This window comes from Camelus bactrianus, chromosome 7 (genome assembly GCF_048773025.1).
Source record: "Camelus bactrianus isolate YW-2024 breed Bactrian camel chromosome 7, ASM4877302v1, whole genome shotgun sequence".
Lineage (NCBI taxonomy): Eukaryota > Metazoa > Chordata > Mammalia > Artiodactyla > Camelidae > Camelus > Camelus bactrianus.
Genome location: NC_133545.1, coordinates 40,813,149 through 40,831,061, shown reverse-complemented (window position 1 = coordinate 40,831,061; position 17,913 = coordinate 40,813,149). Strand labels below are relative to the sequence as shown.

The following is a 17,913-nucleotide window of genomic DNA, read 5'->3' as shown; positions in this document are numbered from 1 at the left end:
ATTTCCTTACAAGGCTAGCTGGTCCTATTTTCTAGGACAAGATGAACTAGCTAAAGCTGACTTGGAGGATTGTGATTGATGTTAGGTCTTCTTGACATTGAGGTGTTTCCCTTAAGTGCAGGCGGACTTTAGGTATAGATTTGTGATGGGATCAGGGCCACTGGAAAGACTTCTGTTTTATGGATCCCCATATACCAATTAACTTTAACACTAGTTAGGTGCTTTACATTAAACTAGTTCCCTATCTTGGAAAGCTATCCAAAACAGTAAGAGAAAAATGGAGATCAGTTGGAGGAGGAAAGACTTAGGGTTGGCGTTGGGGTAGTGGGTGGGACCTCCAGGGTCAAGAAAAGAAAAATAGAAGGACTCAGGAGGAGGGTGTTAATAAAGCAGCATTTTCCATTTACCAAGCTCTACTTGCCCAGAAATCTTCTTCTGGTTAAGTCTTTGATGTGATATGTTAGCTTATGAACTATCCAATAGTTAGCTAAAATTGCCTCAACCATATTCCTTAGATTCTAAAAGCATGAACATTCTTGCCAAGGCCTTTCCTTTTTCTGTGGAAGTTGCCCTGTTACCCCCTCTAGCCTTATAGGTAATCATCTGCTGGTGTTTTCCCTTCTATAGACCAAATAGAATCTGTTTCCTCTTAATGTGCTGTCTCAAAATGAATAACTAAAGGAGAGCTGCTTATAGAATGGGTTTTTCTACAAGGAATTATTACAGATATGTGCATAATTAAACTTGCTGGTTTTTATAGGTGGTATGGGACTACCAGACAAATGCTTAATTTCAGGAAACTTTTCTACTTTGTTCTGTGTTTAAACATTTAGGTAGGGATTCATGCAGTCTTTCCCCTTTAGTTTGTTTGATTTTTATTTCCATAACAGTAATTTACTTATTGGTGGTATACATTTATATTGCATGTTCCTGCTTTTGCTTTACATTCTCTGAACTTGCTGAGAGTGTATACTCTTCAACGGTTTCTCCATGCTTTTCAGTAATGGCATGTTTTAGCTATTCTTCATTTAGAAAGAGTCGCAAAGTATGACTGGCTAACATACTCTATTTGGGCAAGATCCTTTTAAAATTTAAAAATTTAACATAAATAAAATATAATTTAAATTAAATTTTTAGTATAAAACATAAATTGAGAGAACCTTTTTTCCTCCCAGTAGGAATTTTTGCTTTATAAAGGATTTCAACATAGGATGTTTAAAATATCTTGCAGGAATCCTTATACATATCCTCATTGCCTCCTATATCATTTCTCACAGTAATTAATCCAGATTTTATCCACTACTTCTCCTATATTGCAAGACCAACCTTGTCATCTCATCCCATCTCTGAAGGTTTTTGTTCAGTTATCTTCTCTTCTGTTTACTACTCTTTGCTTAATTATCTTCAGTAAAATCTTTCTTACACAAATACTCTTTTTTCCTCCATTTTTATTCCCAGTTTATCCAAAGGGTAACGTACATTTTCTGCCCTCACAATTCTTTTTCTTCCCCTGTAATTAACCCAATTATGCTACCAAAATTCTTTCTCCAATATGGCCAAACCTAATCACCAAATCCATCAAAACTAAATAAGTAAGTAAGTAAATAAAAGTAAGAAAGAAATATCCTGCAAGGCCCTCTGGAACCTACTCTAACTGCTGCCTGGAGTAGGCTTGACATTGTCATGGAGAAGGATTAAGAAAAATTGTTGTGGCTAATGTCTGAAATCCTCAAGAGTCCAAAAATTCCTTTCAGAATCTGCACAAAAGCTTTGATCTACCTTTGCATTTTCTTTGATTAAGCAGATTTTTTAAAAGTTCTATATTTAGGGTGATTTCTTTATGCAATTTTGTGATTTTGGATTTTTAAAAATTGTAATAATATTTTGATGTTTTTTCACCCACAGTATACTCTGTAAACTTTTTTGACCTAGCTTAGGCACCAGGTTGATACTGATTAGTAGGAGAAGGAAAATGAATTACTAATTACAAGTAACTGACTTACCAATAAAGCATAGTTCTTTGCAAGTTGGAGGATTCTTTACTGCTCTTAATTACTATAATGCCTCAGTGAAATCTAAATGGACATGAAAGGCACTGTCCATAAATAAAGGTAAACATTCATTGATTTATGAGTAGTAGTATTTCAGATATAGGTGCTGAGTTTTATGTAATTCTCACAAAATATGCCAGTCACCACTCTGTATAAATTATCATTCACAAAATTCTTTCAGTTCTATTGTCCTAAATTTATTTTCTCTTTCCTCAGAGGATGTACTGAGCAAAGATGCTGGGGAATGTGCAATATGCCTTGAAGAATTGCAGCAGGGAGATACTATAGCACGACTGCCTTGTCTATGCATATATCATAAAGGGTAAGTTTATTTTTATGTTAACCAAGTTGATATTAGACTATAAAAGATCTTTCTCAAAGTTTCAAACATTGTAGTTAGGGCTGAAAAGATTTCTTCTTCAATGAATCTCCTTTTTCTCATTTCTTAAAAAAAAAAAAAGTGACCTTTTTTTGCTTGCTAGTACTAAAATTTAAGCCCACATCTGTTTGTATCCCCAAATCTACCATTTGTTAAGCATTTACCATGACTCAGGTGTTGTCCATAGCTTCTTAAATAGGTTATCTCATGTAAGCCTTGTAACAATCTCATTTTACAGTTGAGGAAATAAGCTGGGGGACCATAGGACATTTCTCCAAGTTCACATGGCTAGTAGTAAATGGAAGATCTGAAATACCAGCCATGTTTGCTTGACTCCAAAGCCCATCTGATTTCTCATAAAGTGTTCTTGATTTCAGAGCAACACAGGAACACTTTTAGGTAAAAAGATAATATAAGGTATCCTATAAAAAGAATAGAATGCTATAACTTTAAAAGCAGTAAAAGGAATATGGTGGAATTTTATTTAAAAGCAGAATGGGAGTAGGGAAAAAATATAGAAAAAGCAGTAAATAGTACAAAAACAGAAGCAAAAATAAACTTAGTATCAGTAATTATAGTAAATCCAAATAGATCAAACTCCCCAGTTGAAAACAAAGCAAAAGAGTGGGATGTGCTGTTGATGAGCAACACACTTAAACATAGCAGATACAGAAAAATACGAAACTAAAGGGATAGAAAACTATATTTGGGCAAATATTAACTAAAAGAAAACTGACAGAGCTACATTAATGTCAGACAAAATTGATTTTATTGCAGAAAGTATTACTAGTATATGATGATGAAAGCATATAAAATTCAATTCTGTATGTACCAAAGGACATAATATTAAAGTAAAATATTTATAGAACTGTCAGAAAAATTGACAGATCCATCGTGATGAGAAATTTTAACACATTTCTTGTTGAGTCAAGCAGACATACACAGAATGATTTAAGATCTAGAAAAATTGAACAATATAGTTAACAGTTTTGAGCTAATGGACGTGTGTGTGTATCTGCACTGAGTAATTAGAGAGTACATTTTCTTTTTAAGTACGTAGAAGTATTATAGAAATTGATCATACACTAGGCCATAGGAAAAGTCTTAGCAAACTACGAAGAGTTGGTACCATATGGAAGGCTGTTCCTTGAGCACTGTTAGATGTCAGTGACAAAAGATAAGTAATGTTCACCTATACTTTTAAGTAACTTGTGGATCATAGAAGAAATCATAATGGAACTTAGAGAGTACTCTGAACTGAATAATAGTGAAAACCTTTTTGACATTTTTCCTAGAATAATCCTCACAAGGTTTGTGTTAGTGTGGAAAGACTGAAAGTCAGTAAGTTAAGTTCTTACTTAAATTACAAAAATGATAGCAGAATAAACACAAAGAAAATAAAAGGAAGAAAATAATAAAGATCAGAGAAGAAAAAAATGGAAAAAAAAATTCACAGGAAAGACCACAAAACCAAAAGTTGATTTTTTGAAGAGAGTAATAAAATAGATAAGCCTCTGGCAGGGCTGTCTCTAGAAGGGAAAAATAAACAATATAGGAATGAAAAGTTACATAGAACTTTAGATATGGCAGAAATTAAAAATAATCAGAATTCTGTGAAAAATTTTATACTTTTCAGTTTAAAAATGTAAACAAAACAAGCAGTTTCCTTAAAAATGTAGTATTGCCGAAAATGATTCAGAAAGAAATAAGGAAACCTGAATCGACTCATAACTGTCATAAGTAGTTATTAAGGCTAACTCTGAAAAACAGCAAATATTTTTTAAAAAACCAAACCAAAAACCTACATACAGTCCTACAACAACAGTTTGACAGCAAGTTCTAAAGAACACAGTGTTAACAATCATAAATTCCCCCCAAAAGTAGAAGATGGAAGGTTCTCCCATTTATTTTATGAGAATAGTATAAACTTGATACCTATATCAGACAAGAACCGTATAAGAAAGAAAATTAGAAGGCACTCTTATTTATGAACATAAGTGCAAAAATCCAAAAACATATTAGCAAACCAAATTCATCAATATATATCTAAAATAATGCCTCTTAACCAAATTGGATTTATACTAGGAATGCAAAGGCACTGTAAGGTTAGAAAATTTGTAATTTACCACCTTAACAAAGAAGAAAGACCATATTAACTTACTAAATGTGAGAAAACTTTCAGTAAAATTCTCTACTTATTGTTAGTAGTAATTTAAAAATAAGAGCAAAGAATAAATATCACATAATGTATTAAAATTAATAAGAATTCAACACTGTTGCCAGATATAAGCTCAATACATGAAAATCTGTTTCATTCATCCCAGTAAGAAAAAATATAGATACCTTTTCTTTTGGAATAGTAACATTAACAGCAACAGAAACTACAACAGGAATATGGTACATTAAGAATAAATTCTACAAAGGATATTCAGGACTTTAAAAGTTTATTGAAATTTATAATAGAAGGTCTAAAATAAATATGGAGGCATATTTTGTGGATAGGAAAACTTGGTGTCATAAAGATGTCACTGCACCCCATATACTATTCAAATCAAATCTCAACAATTTTTTTCATGTAACTTAAATTGATTCTAAAATACAAATGGACAAAGAACAAAGGGCTAGGAGCAGTCAAGACACTCATGAAGCAAGAAAGCCATACTGCGGGGAACTTGTCCTATACAAATTCGTAATAAGACTATTAAAACAGTGTGGAAAGGCAGGTCAGTGGGACAGAAGAGTCAGTAAACACTCATGCATATATGGGGAGACAGCACAGCACAAAAGGCTACAAGCGCAGGCTATTGGAAGTCAGGACTCTGAAGATTCAAATCCAGCCCCTCCCCTACTGCACTGTGTGATCTCGCTCAAGTTACTTAATTTTTCTCTCTCATTCTGTAAAATAAGACAGTAGTACCAACTTCATAGCGTCGTTAGGTTTTAAATGAAGTATTTTTAGAAAGTTCTGGCACATAATAGATGCTATATAAGTGTTGTTTAACTAATTGAATAAATGAAAAAATTAGTTTACCAGAGGTGGTATTACAGTGTAGTAAAGATAAGAATGAATTATTCAGTGAACGGTACTGGATCAGTTGGTTATTTATACGAAAAAATAATGAATCCTTATTTTACATTTGAAATAAGAATTGATTCCATATTGAATTATGTCTGCCTATGGAAACCAAATCTAAAGAGTTGGAAAGAATATAAAGAAATGTTCTTAACCTCATAGTAAGGAATTATTTTGAGGGCTAAGATAACTCTCCCCATTAAAGCTTAAAAGTTGATAAATATGACTATTTTGAAATTTAAAACTTTTTTACATCACGATATGTGAAAAAGCAAATCAGTCTTCAGACTAAGAGTGTTTTTCAATACACATAACAAAAGTTTGATGTCTGGAACAGTACTCTCCTTCAGCAACTTTCTGCAATGCAGTTAGCTCATTTCTATTGGTAAATGGTAGAATGATGACAATATAATGACTTGATCTTACTGGTTCATACGTAAAATATTATATTCTTCAGCACATTGATGTTTTGCTTCATCAAATAAAAGCAGATATGAAAGCAAGCCATGGAAGAATACAGTACTATAAGGATACCCACACATTGAATGTTCTCACGCTCCGTTCAGTTAAGCTTTGGGATTTATTTTAGAAGTACTTGTTTACTTCATAGTTCTCAGATTTTGTGCATTGGCTTTTGTCTTCATAACCCAATGTATCGATCCATTCTTACTCTTTATGTCAAGCTAACCTCACCCTTAAAAAAAAATCCTTTGTTTGCAGAGGTATTTTGTTTATTTGGGATGAACACATCTTTGTTCTGGTTACAATGTATTGTTTGAATGGTCTTACTTTAACCTGTTTTTTTCTCATAAGTTTGTAGAAAATAAAGTTCATCAAAAACATGTATTTTATAGCTGAAATATCGGAATAATAATTTTTTACAGATCTATAAGAAAAAGACAAGTCAAAATAGAAAAATAGGCAACAATTGTTAACAGTTCATAAAAAGGAAACCCAAGTGTCCAGTAAACAAACAAATATAAGTTGATATACTTGACAGGTAGCTCTGTAGTAATAGCTCTGAGTGATACAGATCCTGCAATTTAGTAATTTCACTCCCAGGTGTATGCCCTGGAGAGACTCAATCTTGTGATCCAGGACAGTGCTACTGCTTACTACTCAGTGCGCAGATTCAGGGTGAGATAAAGAAGCTTACACCAGAATGTAAATCAATACAATGCTGTCTTCATTGAGAAAGTCTTGCATTGATTAAAAATAAGTCAATCAAAACAGTGTGTTTGGAGGACTGGTAAACAAATAGTTCGTGGATTAGCACTGTGTGGACCATGCTTTGAGGAGCACGGCTTAAGAGATGTAAAAGAATGTTCATAGCATTGCTGAAAGTGTCCATCAGTAAAAGAATGAATAAATTGCAGTATGCTTATATGATGAAACACTTTATACAATGAAAATGTAAAAACTAGAGCCTTATATATTAACAGTTGCAAAACTCAAACAAAGTGACTGAAAAAATGCCATTAGAAGAAAGCATGCCACAAAGGTAGTGCTGAAATAAAATTTAAAACATGAAACCAGTATTGTATGTTGTTTTGGAATACACGCATATAAGGTTATAGAGTAAGAAAATGCCTAAGAATGAAAAGTACTAAATTCAGGAGAGTGATTTCCTGCTGGAGTTTGGAGAGCGGAATATATTTTAAATAATGTGGGTTGATAGCAATTTATGTGCGAAGAACCTGGGATTTTAAATGGTTACTTTGTCAAGATGAGCTGAAATCGCATAGTTGTAAAATAAGTACCCATTTTAGATCACACAGGTACAATTCAGATGTACTGGGAATTTTTAACACATCTGGAGTATTTTGTTAGTTCTCAGTACTTCGTTGTTGAGAGGTACTCTGGTAGACCAGGGGGCCTCTAGAGCTGCGTGAGTAGGATAGAGAGCAGGCTGAAAACATAAACTGAATTGAGCATGTTTATTAGACAGCAGAAGTCTTAATGGCAACAGAAATTGTTTTAGGTATTTGTAAAAATGTCTTTTGGATGTCTTTTTTCCTTTTAATTTTATCCGTGATTTTTACTGTGAGAATAACACATACTAATTTTGCCCTTCAAAATATTACCCAAGCCTTCTGGCTTTGTAGCTTATGCAAATTTGACATGTGTCAACAATTAGAATGTTGAACAGTTTAAATCCTGCTTGGGTAACTTCCTAGCCATTGGGCAAGTTACTTAAACTTCTTAAGGACTTGAGTTTATCGGTAGAACTTCATGCAGTGATAGAAGTGTTTTATACCTGTGCTGTCTAGTAGAGTAGCCACCAGCCATGTGGCTGTTGAGCGCTTGAAGTGTTGCTAGTGCGACTGAGAAACTGCATTTTTCTTTTCTTTAATTTTAATGAATTTAAATTTAAAGAGCCACGTGGCTTACTGCATTGGAGAGTGTAGATCTTTAATGAGGATAATTAGATATGCACCCTAATTAACTTCTTATGAAATCATGAAATACTTACAAATACAAATAGATGATGGTGTATTTATTTGTATATGTATATGTATTGCAGAACAGGGTAGAAATACTCAGTACTCACATCACATATAGATATGTTCTTTTAAAATGTAACACACTGTTGTTGAGAATCAAAATTTAAAAGTTTGTTAGGTGGCACAAACTGGTTGACATTTGCATAAATGAACAAGTGTTTTAAAGAGAGAAATATCTGTCCAGATTTGTCATTTAATTTTGAATATTGGTAAAGTGGTGGTTCTTTAGATTCTCTTTTGGAAATGGTTGCCCTGTTTAAACTTTAAAGTACTTTATAGCATAATTTTGGAAAGATTTATTTCCTTAACTGCTTAGAATAATCAAAATGTAATAAACATATTCTTGTCCTTTACTTATATTTGCCAAATATCATTTAAAATATTTATTTTTTTCTGCAAAAATATATTAATGTCAGGAAGTAAGCATTTTTATTATGGCTGTCATGATCTAAATAAACAAGTGTTTCGGTTTTTCTGGTTTTGTTCTTTTCTAGCTGCATAGATGAATGGTTTGAAGTAAATAGATCTTGCCCTGAGCACCCTTCAGATTAAGCATCAGCTTCTTGTTTTATAGGTAACTCTCCCTTTTTGTTTTATTTGTTTTTTAAATTATAACCTAAGTTATACATTCTCAGCCACCATTTTTATTCACTCATTTATTCACTGAGATGTGTGTGTGTGTTCCAGAGATTGTGTTAGTCAATTTAATCTTTCAGTTTTGTTTCCTCAGCGTATAATAGCAATGCCTATCTATATATAATAGGCAAAAAAAAAAAAACCTGAATCAAATTTTAAACCAAATACAGAATTTGTTTTGCACTGTTGTAGCTTATTCATGATTCTGCATTATCTGAAAATGTTTAGTGAATTGAATGAAAATCTCACTTGAGTATTGCTTTTTTTCATATTCCATGAAGTGAATGAAATAGCATTTTTAGCTTTGAAAAAAATTGTTATCTCCATATATATGAAAAGCATTTTATAAGAAGACTTGCAAAAATGATATAAAACATTGTGTTTTACATGAAGGCAGACTATTTTAGCCAGTCTTAGAATTGTTTTGGAAGGAGCTAGAGCCTCCATGTTGCAGAACACTAGTTTTATGAGTTTTTAGAATACTAAGTATATGAAAATTTACAGTCTAAAGCAATGTTCATGGGGAAATGGATGTTGTATTTTGATTTGTATTACTATTATGGACCACTGCTTAAACTAAATGTATCCACTTTTAACACAGGTTTCCTTGTCTTTTCAAGATGCTTGAAAAACCAAGAGGATATGAGGATCTGTCTCTGGAAAAAATAAAAACAAAAAAATATAGGCACACTCAGCCAGAAATCTAAGTTCTGTGAGACTCAGTAATGCAGAGATGGACAATCATACAGGAAAAAAAAATCCTGCTGAAGAGAGGACAGTTGCCACAGAACTCAGTGTACCAAACATGCAATTTAAAGGACACACAGGGATTTTGAAAATGCTGCACATCCCTTAATAGTCATCTACGTAGGTAATACTGATAAACATTTTGTATTCAGACGCCAAAGTTAACTGATTTAAAAGTTGATTTACTTTTTATTAAGTTCTCTAGAGCTGTGCAACTATTTGTGTTTGATTTGTTCTGGTTTTTAGTTTGGGGTCCCTGTATTTTCCCCAACATGATGTTCTTGCACTCATCTATTCTTAAGTTGAAGACCACGTAATTTACTTCTTATAAAAGTCTTAAATGTGACACCAAGAAATGTAATCAAGCAGTAAAACATTCTCTGAATGTAGTCCATGATCTCAAGTTCAATTTTTTTTCCAAGAGTGGAAAATAGACTTCTGTGTAGAAACTTAAGTATGTTAATATTTTAAATTAAAGATTTAACATTATCAGAATGTGTCCAAAGAGTAAAATGAAGTTACATAATTACATTTTAATTAACTAAATCTAGGATTATCTACTGAATTGCAGTTTATTAAATATATTATTTCCTTTTAAATAAAACTGCTCAACAGGTAATCAGCAATGAATCATCTTGCAGCTATGCAACTTTAAAAAAAATATGAATTACCAATTTTAAGTGCTGCCAGCTATAATAACTTTTTTAACGGGTATTTTTGTTTGTTCTTTTCATGTAATTATTTTATTGTGCTTTGCATCTCCAGGCAGTTTTCCCACATTTGAGTAAAATGTTTAGCAGGTTGTAAACTTAATAACTTACGAAAAGGGTAAAATAAAATTTTCTTGAGTGGAACTTGGAATAATTTGAGGGACATTTTTATATACTTTTAAAAATCAGAATTTAATTGGGATGCCAGATTTATAGCAATTTGCATATTTAATTTTCCAGATAATCTGGAGGTTAGCATTTGATAAATGATTTTTTAAAGCGAATATGAAGATTTTGTTAATTTTTAATTTATTAATGTGTTATTACTGTAATTGAAAATGTTACAGAGACTTTTAAATTCAGTCTTGTATAGAAAGAAATGTATTAAGCAAAATCATGTGAATAAATATTCCCACAAAATACATCTGAATGGTTAAAAAATACTGGAAGAGAGTTATCAGGGCTGCAATAGTGAATGTCTTTTTTTTTTTAATATCAAAAATACCAGTAAATAGATTTCATGTTTTCAAAATAGGGAAAATGTTATCAGTGAACAATTTAAGCAGTGCACTTTACTCCGTGTAATTGAAAGTTGCACAGTACTCTTTCCTTATTTTAAGCTTTCTTTAATGTGTTTGAGTATTTGCTTTTCTGTTTACTGCTGCTATTCTTATCCTTCTCAAAAATTTTCCCTGCTTTATTGCTTCTGTTTCATATTTTTTAAAAGGGCACGTACAGGAGCAACTGCTGCTACCCAGAAAAATTTGTGTATTATAAACAATTGAAAAGAGTTTTTAAGTGCTTTCTGTGTGGTTCTAGGCCAGATAACATTTTCCCTAAAGTTATGCTGTGAAATGCCTTTTGTTATGCTGCAATTGATAAAAGAATCCAAAACCTCCATTGTGATAGCTTGACAGCACAGTTTCATAGGTGCTTTTTTAACCATTTATGGAAAATATTCTTCCCTCAAGGAAAATATTCTTTCCTTAATTATTTTCTGTTATCATGAAATCTTAATATGAATACATTTTGTTTTATGTTTTCAATTTTGTAAGCTTTTTCACACAGTCACCCCCCCATACACCCCAGGAAAATCTCTTAGAATGTAAATAATTCTTTATTTCTACTGGTATATTGTTATGGTAAGAGTTATTTTGTTGTCTTCCATTCTTAAAGGAAAAGATTTCCTATAGCTGTGCTAGTTAATTTTCTGATATAATTTACTCATTGACTTTTAAAATTTCTTGGCCTAAGTTCACTGTTCCTTTTTTATCCTGTACCATACTCTCACAATCTTATTCACTTAGCCTTTGTCATAAGGCTCTGTGCTGCAGCTCCTACAATAGTAGCTCCTGTAGTTTAAAGGAAAGTTTAGTGTTTGTCAGTATTAGTGTTTTACTTGATTATTTGTCTAGAACAATATGTACTTAAGTCTGTTTTAGTAATCCCTTTTATGTTACAATTTTTAAAAGTTAACTTTTTTTTTTAACTTTGTATTCAGTCTACATCAGTGACTTCCTAAAAAGAATTTAGGAATTGAAGAGAAAATGGTTTTAAAGCTCAGATGCTCCAGTTTTTATTCAAAGTTGCTATTCTGGAAAATATTAGAAGTAATATTGTACATAATGTTACTTATAATATTTGTAAATTTATATACGAACACTGAATGGTGTAAGTAGGACATAAAATCACGTTAGATGTTTCAATGTAGTAGCTGAAACTGCTGACAACAATATTGTGGGAGATAAAGATTGAAAGCCTAGGTTATTAAGCTTTCTAGAATCTTTGTAAATACTCATTTTCAAATAAGATCATAGTTGGGTATATACAAAGCAGTATGTTCTGAAATTTCACTTTAGTGCCACTCTTTTCTTCATATGGGGTTTATTGCCAATTTTGACTCATTTGACTTTGATCTGACTCCACCACCCCCCCTTCCCTCGAATGGATAAGAGTGTGAGAATGTATGAGAGCATAATCATTGTCTTCTTTTGGCTCTTTGCCCAAGAAATAGAATAAGACTAGTCTTTTTTTCATATCTGTGTTTTTCATATCTGGTTATAAATCACGGATATAGGTTGTGTTTTAAGAGCAGTGTTTGTGATTAAAAGATAACCAGTAGTTTCTATAACTGATTTTTTGTGTGTGTGGTAGCCAAAACAACTAAAAAGTCATGTTGTTAACTGTTGCATACTATGTAGGTTTTAGTTTCTTAGTGCAAGTCTTTTGTTTCTTTTAAATATAATGTAATTATTTCAGTTTTCACCTACTAAACACTTTACTAGAATGTAGCTCCAAAATGCCTGAGGAGCATATTTACAGTATGTATTTTGAAACGATTTCAGTTTAAATGAGTTAATGAAAATGGCAAGTTTTTTTTTCCAAAGCTTATTTTGCTTTCTTAATTTGGGTGTAGTAAAGTGTAAGAACGATTGTTTAAAGTAACATAGCAAGACATAGGAATATTCCTTTAAATGAAAAGAGACTAAATTCAATGTAAATATTACCCAATTTTATTTACCAACTTGGAGAGTCGAAGAAGGGAAATTTCCTAACAATAAGCTACGTTTGAACAAAGCATGAAACTCTATTTCAAATTCAAGAATAATTGAACTTATCATCTGATTGACATCCACATTATGCATTGATAATAATATTCAAATCATCTTATACTTTCATAGAGGAAGTTTCCATATAAAATCAGATTATTAAGAACTTTGTAAAACTGCATAGAGGTAAATATTGCTTATCAAATATGAGTGCAGTCTGTTAGTTGCAGGAAGTCTGCTAGTTCATTTGGGCCGTTTTCTTGCATTTTGATTTATCCTGAGGTAAACTCGGTACATACTAATAATAGGTAGTTAAGTGTCCTTTGTTCTCATAGAGATATTTTCTAAGTTAAAAAAAAATTCTGGCGTGCCAGTATTTTGTCTTTGGCCCATTCCCCTTTATTTCTGGAGTAGGTAACTTGTGATTTTTCCTTTGCTATATTGTGAAGAACAATAGTTGCACTATCTGTGTTACTGTCCACTTTTCTTCTCTAACCAATTCTTTTCATTCTGAAACTAAATTGTTACTTGGTTTTCTTTACAGGAAATTGCTACTTGGTATACTCCTAGTAGTGATCCTTATTCAGGAACACCTGGTAAAACTTTTTTGATAATAACTTAACTAGATAATATTTTGAGTACCATACTTTGTGAATACTGTGCTTAACTGGGAAACTGAGTGTTCTTTTCAGATCACAGAATTCCTGTATTGAATGGGAAGTACCTGGTCTTTTAAGGCAGCTGATTCTCTATGGAAGGTAATTAGGCATCAAAGAAAACCAGGTATGTTAATATTTAGTTTTAGTTGAAAGTGCAACATTACTATGCTTAGGGGAGTTGGTATATTTTCAGATACTTAGCCATCATTAATTTTAGACCAATGGCTAATGGTAAGATGGATTGTTGGTTACTTATTTATAGAGAGGCAAAGAGCAACATGGTATAAACTCACATCCCAGAAATGAAAATTTTTAAAGTGATATTATAATATATATTAATCGACATTGTTCTTCTTAACTCTGTCCTGGCTGTGAGGCACCTGTCAGGTCACCAAGTCTTAGAAGTGACTGATTTCTCTTATTACCGAATTCTCACATCTTCCTTTTTGATTTGTTATACTGAGATTGATAAGTACTGATGATTTATGTTTATAAACTTACAGCTCTGCTGGTACCTTGTTACCAGTGAACCTGGTGCCAGCATCTTGAAAAGATTGCGTTGTTAGTCAAAAGCATTTTGAACACCTGTGTGCATATAATACAATTCGCAGACCCCATAGGGAGATCCAAAAGAGCTTTTGGAATTTGATGATGATATTGATCTTTATTACAGCAGTCCATTACATTTTGTTGCTTTGCAATGACTATTTGAGTTTCCTTGTTTGAAAGTCATAATAATAATAGATATTTACCTCTGTTGCTCTGTTCATGGTTTCCGCAACTCTTCTGTAATACTTCTTAATTTCCTCTATTAGAAAATATTTGCCTGTTAAATAAGGTATCAAAAGCATCAATCACAAGAAATATAGAAAATGTATTAGGAACAACTTGTATTAGTATGTTCTAACCTAAAATAGAACGATTCATTATTGATATTTTAATAAATAAAAACTCCAAATTACCTTGCCACATCATCCCATTATTTAGAAGAATAAAATAAGAATACTTTTAAGGAAATTTGTCATATCCACCCCTATGTCCAGAAGTTGACAGTACATTACAAACTGAGAACGGTCTGAGTGCTGAAAGGTTACCATGAATTAACTGATGTCACAGTTCCTGTATCTGTTTTTGTATCTCCATTACCACAAAATTGAATCCAAAAATATTAAAATTATGTTCTAGCTTAAGAAATGGCTGTTTGTAGTGGTAATGGACAAAGAGGTCTTTCTTCATTACCATAAAATACAAAGTAAAGATGTACTTTGAAATTTCTAATGTAAAACCCACTAGGTAAATTTGTAATTGAAATATGATTGGAGAGCTTTAAGTTTTGGGGACGGATGGTCTGCCAGTGCACAATCATAACTTTGAAAAATTTAGGTTGTATCTTAGTAACATTCCATTATGTTTTTAAAAGGAGAGTAGTCTTTGAAGCACAGTGTTCATGATGGAAGAGGTGTTGAATTTTGTAGGATAGTGGTTAAGAATGTGAGTTCTGAAGCCAGATTGCCTAGTTTTGCCATCTTTGTGACTTTGGGCAAGATAATTCTCTGTGTCTCGCCTTTGCCTATAAAAAGAGGTAATATTACTGCCTACCTCAAGGTTACTTTCCTCAAGGTGAGGATTAAATGGGAAGGTACATGTATGTACCAGAGTAAGTGCTTAATAATGTTAGTAATTCTTATAAACAATAAAAATATTTGTGCCCATCTATGAATAAATAATTTGTGTTACTCTCTTCAGTCATGAGGTATAGGAGTACTTCATAGACCTTAACTGATACGTTTAAGAAACCCAGGATTATGGAGTGCGTTGTGGATTCTGCTCTTCCCTCTCGCAAAAAACCAGAGGTTTATTATTTCAGCAAGTATATATTAAGCACTGCTTAGTTCTGCGGACTGTTAGGGAAGCAAGAATATAGAAATCAGAGATAGCTGACCTCCAGGAACTTAATCTTTAGTGGATGAAGCAAGTAAGTAGAGCATGTAACAAAGAGTAATAAATGCTCTGATAGACATACATAGGGTGTTGTGGAGGTAGTAAGAAGGGTCATTAAACTCAGACTAGGCAAGAAAATGATTAAACTAAGTCTTTAAGAACAAATAGATCATAGCTCTAGGGGATATGGATAAAAGGATATGTGGAGTGGGAGGTTAGAAAGGGTATTCCCAAGGCAGAAAGCATAGCACATACCAGTGTGACACTCCGGGAGAATTGCTATGTCTAGAGAGGTAAGCAGGTAACAAATCATGAAGGGATGTGCTTGCCATACTATGATTGAGGGGTTTTAAGCAGGAAAAAGGCAATCAGATTTATCCTTCAGATTAGAGAGGAATGAGACTAGAGGCAGATCTGTTAGAAAGTTTATAGTAATTCAGGCAAGATGATGAGGGGCAAAACCAGAGCAATGACAGTAGGGAAGGCAAAGTTGGAAGATTGTAAAGATTTAAGAGAGTTGAGTTAACACATCTTGGTAGTCACTGAGATGTAAGGGGTAAAATCAGGACCACTCCTAGTTGTACTTTTTCCAAAACTTGAAGGGTTGAATCTTAAGGACAGAATCTCTCTCCCTGGGGAAAGCTCATTATACCAGAAGTTCCTGCTGTAAAACCAGAGATAAAGAGCACCAGTTCTAACATGAAGGATCTTAAATGGGAGGCAGAGCCTTGAGAGAGAAGCCCAACAGGAATAGTTGGCAAGTTGTGAGAAAGCAGAGAGAGAGAGAGAGAGAGAGAGAGAGTGTGTGTGTGTGTGTGTGTGTGTGTGTGAGTGTGTGAGAGACTGTGTGGCTCTGTGTGACTGTTAGGGCTTAGGAGGTGTCTAGACAAAAATGTGACCAGCACTGTTAGAAGTGCATGGTAAGTGGGCTACACTGAGCTAGTTTAACGACATCTAGGTTGGTTGATTTGGACTCCTCCCGCCATGTCCCCCTTAACCTCAGATGCCTGTTGGAGTAGGACCATGCTTTCCCAGGTTTGCTTAGTGAAATGCTGAGATGCACTTTGAAACATTCTTGAGATTTTCCCTTTGATTCATTTGTCCCATACTCTTTCCATTGTACTAGTCTTCTTAGACATTCACAACGTAAGTAAGCTACTCTTGGAAGCAGTCTTTTTAGAAGTAGACAGGAAGGATAAATCCTGCTCTCCTGATGGATGCTGCTGTTGGGATGAGTGGGTTAGGCTACACAAGAGGAGGACCAGAAGAGGTTTATTAGTTCCTGCAAGACTGGGTTAATGCCAGCTCCATCATGATCTTTGTTTAGCAAACGACAGAAAATGAGGACTGGTAAACTTATATTTAGTTCCAGGAGAGGCAGCAGAAACCTTGGGATATCCTTGTTTTAGATTAGGTCAAGGAGTCAGTTCGCTAATCTAATACAACATATCCATAGGAACACCCTTTCAGAAACTGCTCCAAATTGGTTCAAAGGTGCTCCTGTAGGTAACTTGGAACTTCCTAGACTAGGAATTTCTACAAAGCAAGGCCTGTGAGAATAATAGAAACTTAACACCTGAAAGGGAACTGTTCTAAAATGTCAAAAATGCTTGTATTCATAAATATTACTACATGATTTAAAATTTGGTTTCCCACGTTAAATATAGTAAAAATAATTTTTGCAGTAACTTAATGACAGAATTATTAAATTCTCCCATAGAGTGCCTTGTTCCTGTGATTCTTTCCCATGAGCTTATGAATTCAGTGTTCATTATTTTATGAGATTTAAAAACTACATGACCAAAAAAATATCTTCCCAACAAAGTCAAGAGATTTTAAATGCTTTCAGATTGGCTTGATCATTTACTAGCTGGGTTACTGAAAGCAAATTGTTTAATATTAGCAATGTAAATTTATATTTCAGAAAAATATCAAATAACTATGTCATGAACCTTTCAAAGTAACTCATTAATAATTGAAATGTTATTAAATCTATAAATGTTAAGGGTATTCATTGTTCAAATATTCAGAAGGTTATCTATCAAGGAAGTCAAAAGGTATACAGTTCAACTGTTGTCTAACTAAAACATTGCAAATGTCCAAATGTCTTAGGGTATTTCAGTGTCAAAACTAGTATTTTAGTATGTAATCAGTATAAAAACTATCAATGAGATATTTTACATTCTTTTTGTTTTCCAGTCTTTGAAATCTGGTGGTATATTTTGTATTTATATATAGCACTTCAGTATTTAGAAATAGCCACATTTTAAGTGTTTAAGACTCATGTGATTAGTGGCTACCATTTGGGTGCTCAAGTCTAGATGACTCTGGGATGTTGATTTTCTGCTGAATCTATCTTTACCTGAATATTTTTTGAAGGTTTTATAATTCCAACGTTGTGAAACCTGAGTCTCTCAGTTAACTACACATGAGCAGAGCTAGTCCTATGTTGTTACTAAATTGAGGCAGAGTTTCCAGAGTTTTTTATTGAAAAGGACTGGAAATATCTCGAAAAGGTTGATAGTCTAACAAATCTTCTTCATATGCTTTCAGAGATGTCACTGGCTTTTGCTGTAATTAGTTTTTTGGTGAGCACACACAGGCTGAATAACTGGTCAGTTTTATAGTTAGTTAACGTGTGTGTGAGGTTTTAGCCAGATAACC

General features: G+C 33.1%; 1 protein-coding gene across 2 annotated transcripts in view; it reads left to right on the top strand.

Moving 5' to 3' along the window:
* ZNRF2 (zinc and ring finger 2) overlaps nt 1–14,275 on the top strand; it is an 84,501-nt gene extending 70,226 nt beyond the window's left edge. Inside the window, exons 3-5 of one of the 2 annotated variants that reach the window (XM_045508084.2) lie at nt 2,268–2,373; nt 8,502–8,581; nt 9,245–14,275. In XM_045508084.2, the coding sequence (XP_045364040.2) occupies nt 2,268–2,373; nt 8,502–8,559 (164 nt within the window). In that variant the 3' untranslated portion in view covers nt 8,560–8,581; nt 9,245–14,275. The remainder of the gene's footprint in view (nt 1–2,267; nt 2,374–8,501; nt 8,582–9,244) is intronic. The other variant, XM_074367289.1, reaches the window with a different exon arrangement.
* The last annotated feature ends 3,638 nt before the right edge of the window (nt 14,276–17,913 follow it).